The sequence below is a fragment of the Gadus morhua genome, chromosome 6, assembly GCF_902167405.1.
Source record: "Gadus morhua chromosome 6, gadMor3.0, whole genome shotgun sequence".
NCBI classification, from domain to species: domain Eukaryota; kingdom Metazoa; phylum Chordata; class Actinopteri; order Gadiformes; family Gadidae; genus Gadus; species Gadus morhua.
In genome coordinates, this window is record NC_044053.1 from 25,882,688 (window position 1) to 25,886,450 (window position 3,763).

At 44.0% G+C, this 3,763-nt stretch overlaps 1 protein-coding gene across 1 annotated transcript; it reads right to left on the minus strand.

Moving 5' to 3' along the window:
- Positions 1 to 480: 480 nt before the first annotated feature.
- LOC115544985 (uncharacterized) lies at positions 481 to 2,958 on the minus strand. Its single transcript, XM_030357675.1, has one exon. The coding sequence runs from the start codon at positions 2,627 to 2,629 to the stop codon at positions 1,664 to 1,666; it is 966 nt and encodes a 321-aa protein (XP_030213535.1). The 5' UTR covers positions 2,630 to 2,958; the 3' UTR covers positions 481 to 1,663.
- Between the last annotated feature and the right edge of the window lie 805 nt (positions 2,959 to 3,763).

Consider the following 3,763-nt stretch of genomic DNA (forward strand, 5'->3'; position numbering starts at 1 on the left):
GAATGCATTGGTTTACATTTCGTTCTGTGTAGCACGAAAACGTCGGACAATCGTGCTCTGGGACACGATTCAATAGATTAAAGTTTGTGTGCATGAGCACAAAATCATATGATACTGGGTTGTAGCGATAGGCACTTAGTACAACATTTTAATCATTCTCAGAAACTCCTCATATGGGACAGGGTTCGTCTTTCAAAGGAGTGGGTGTAAATTTTTCCAAAGACTGAGCAATACTTTTAAGACTCTAGACTCTAGATAAATTCAGAGCGGCCATAAAGCACGCAAGCCGCCAGTAGTCATTGCTTCAAATGTGACCTTGTAGGAGTCCAGAAGATTACATTTTAACAACTAACTTGTTAACTAATAGACCTACACAAAGTAGCAAGCTATAGTGTGCAGGAAAATGCTAAGATGTAATATATTTGACTATGCGTAAATATTTTGGACACTTTTTCAATTATCATAGTCATTTAATGTAGTAGTAATTTAATGATCATTCCTGTACTTGAAGTAAAGAGCATGACTATTTACAGACATTTTCCATGTTACATAACTTTCTTTCCATGAAGAAATGAACATAGGAGTAAAAAGAAAATAGCCAATAGGCGGATCATTGACCTTGTGGTTAATGATCACGGTTGACCACTATTAACCCAGACTGGACCTAAGCAGTCCCACAGACATTTGGGACTGCTTAGACATTTTCAAAACTAGGAGGGCTTAAACCTACTGCAAAGACTTGCTACAGCGTGCTGTTTCTACTACGCAGTCAGATCAGTGCACTCGGCTCTTTGAGCGTATGGCCGTGGACAGATTACAAAGCGTTCTGCATGTTTTTAAAATGTTTTAATGCTCTGTTAAAAAAATATAAAAATATGAGCACATCTTAGGAAAATAAAATCGTATTGTGCGATTCAGAGATGATATTATTGAATTTTTTAAAAATACCCAAATTACTTTTTGCTGGTAAAGACTGGTAAATGACAATTCTTTATTTCTGGCTACCAACATCAGCACAATAAAATAGTTTTGATAGTTGGGGTTGCCCACTACTTCAAAAACTGACATTGTCCTTGCTTTTACTGGAAAGGGGATGATGGGCTACATTAAGACGTGCAGAGACAGCCAAAAATGACAAAAATATGCATTGGGTAGCAAACTATCAAGTGATGATGTTCCTTGATAGATTAAACACATTTATTTAGTTATTACTGTAAAACGATAGGTCATAGCAAACAAGTAAGATTTCAATTATGATTGTTTAAGCCATTCTGGGCTACTTTATAAACATGGCGTTGCAACATGGCAGTCTCTGTGGAAGAGGACCCACCCCCTTGGTAGATATATAGGGCTAATTCTAAGGTAAGGAAAACACAACCATTCATATTTTCATAGTATTACAAACCAATTAAAACATAACTCTTTTTCATTTTGTATCTAGTCGGTTCCGCTAGATGGCACAAATTCTACACACATCCCCTTTAAGGTTGAATAAAACAATATAATTCTACCTACAGTAATGGCACCCTCTTTGATGAAACTGATGACTACCTTTCTGATTCACCAAAAAAGGGATGGGGCGTTTTCCAGCCATTCCCAATCCCCATCGTATCTTTCTACTTGTTCATGTGTGACACGAGGAGAAACTCAAGTCACGGTGCAATCATCCCTGGACAGCGCACGGTCTGCAGAACAGCACCTGCAGGCGCTGCCTCAGCGGGAGGTTGGAGGCCGAGAGGAGGGTGGCGGACGCTAGGCAGTAGAAGGAGAAGGTGTAGAACAGGAAATCCGCGCTGAGCTTGGAGTAGTAGGTGCTATGGATATAGAAGATGGTGATGGTGATCAGCGTGCAGATGAAGACCCACACCAGGGCTACCGTCACCCCACACACCAGCAGGTAGGAGTCGGGGCTGCCGACGCCGCCGTGATGAGCCTTCATGGACAGGGCGTGGGAGAAGAGGAAGAAGACCAAGCGCAGAGATGTAGGCAACATGGTACACATGGGGAGCAGGAGCATGTAGCTGATGAAGGAGGCCACATAGACATACATATTCAGCCGGACAGGAAACCCGACAACAGAGGAGACGCAGGTGACGTTTTCTTGGAGGTTCTGAAGGGCCGTCTGAGGGAGACTCTGCGAGGCGTTGGTGGTGTTCAGCGCGATCGGGTCGTTTGAGGCGTGGGTCGAGCACGGGACAGGACGTCTCTGGAGGCTGAGGAACGGGAGGAACACCAGGTAGGAGGAGACCAGCATCAGCGTTAGCCCAGCACGGACCACGACTCCCACGTTCCTCCTGACGGTGAGGAGGAGCGGCGAGGAGGAGCGGACCACCGTGACGCAGTAGAGCGTGCTGAGCAGCGCCACACTCCAGAAGCTGACCGCGCTCGTGCCCAGCCACACCACCAACAGCACCGGCAGGTACAACGGGAGGCGGGCGCGTTGCAACACGTGCTCAGACTCCACCACATGCATGGCCAAGGTGGTAGCGTTTAGCAGGACGTTGGCGGAAGAGATGAGGCCGATAATCAGAGAGGACGGCTGCAGCGGGCGCGGATGGCCCAGCGTGGCCAGCAGGTTGTAGGAGTTCAGCACTGCTCCGAGGAGGAGAAAGAGAGCAGGGAGCCACATCCTCAGCCTGTTAGCTTGTCTCCTTGTGATTGCTTGTCTCTTTATGAAGGCTTTTCTCCTTATAAGTGCTTTTCTCCTTATCAACACTTTTCTCCTTATTAACTCAGCTGAAGGTTTTTCTCCTTATAAGCGGCATTACCCGCAGCCGTATGTAAATTAGTGGTATGGGGGAGGTTGTTTTTAGTAGACCCTGAGGTTGCAGGTTACATGTCTGATCCATTCATGAAAATTATTTAGAAAATTTGCATTTTGGGATATTTTGCGGGCTCGTGTGTCGTTTGAAAGCATATTCAGGAGTAGTTTGTTATCCAACATAGTGCTCTGCATTGGTCTGGCTGCCTGACACAAACTGATTAATAATTATATTAGATACTTTGGAATCTGGATTATTGGGTGTTTATTACTGTTCATTTGGAGGTGGCAGTCTATGTAACTAAAAAATACTTTGTTCTTTGTCTTTGTCTGTTTTGTTCTTTAGTGAGTCTATATAAGGGCACTTTACTTTCACTGTGCTACGTACTGATGGACATATGTAACTTTTTTCTTACCTCTACAGTCGACGGTAAGATGAAATCTAATGGAAACAAAGGCAAACACTTTGATCCAAACTGAGAAGTTTATGAGTTTAAGATGGAGTGAGACATCTTGTGTATGAGGTCATCATGATTCATGGTCTACATACTCCAGAGTGTTAGTGCTGCTATAGCTGAGGGCTCTGAGATCTGGAAACATCAGTCTAATAATAAACACATATTTTATGAGCTCTTGTCAAATACAATGAGGTCCATTGTTGCACAATTCTCCTTGTGCGCCAGTAGGTTGCCGTGTGTGTGTGTGTGTGTGTGTGTGTGTGTGTGTGTGTGTGTGTGTGTGTGTGTGTGTGTGTGTGTGTGTGTGTGTGTGTGTGTGTGTGTGTGTGGAGTGTGTGTGTGGGTGTGTCTGTCTGTGGGTGTGTGGGTGTGTTTTCCTGGTATTTTACTGATTTACATCTGAGCCAATGGAGTCTAGACGTTGTTTTGTTTGCAAAACAGATCCTACTATCACGTTTCATGTTAATGTAGGCATATATTGACTTTGCCTTTAAATTGTATTAGCAAGTAATTACGCTTCACTGATAGTTATGTCGGACACGAC

Excerpts from the sequence above, each read along its gene's own strand:
- LOC115544985 (XM_030357675.1), bottom strand. The coding sequence starts at position 2,629 with ATGTGGCTCCCTGCTCTCTTTCTCCTCCTCGGAGCAGTGCTGAACTCC.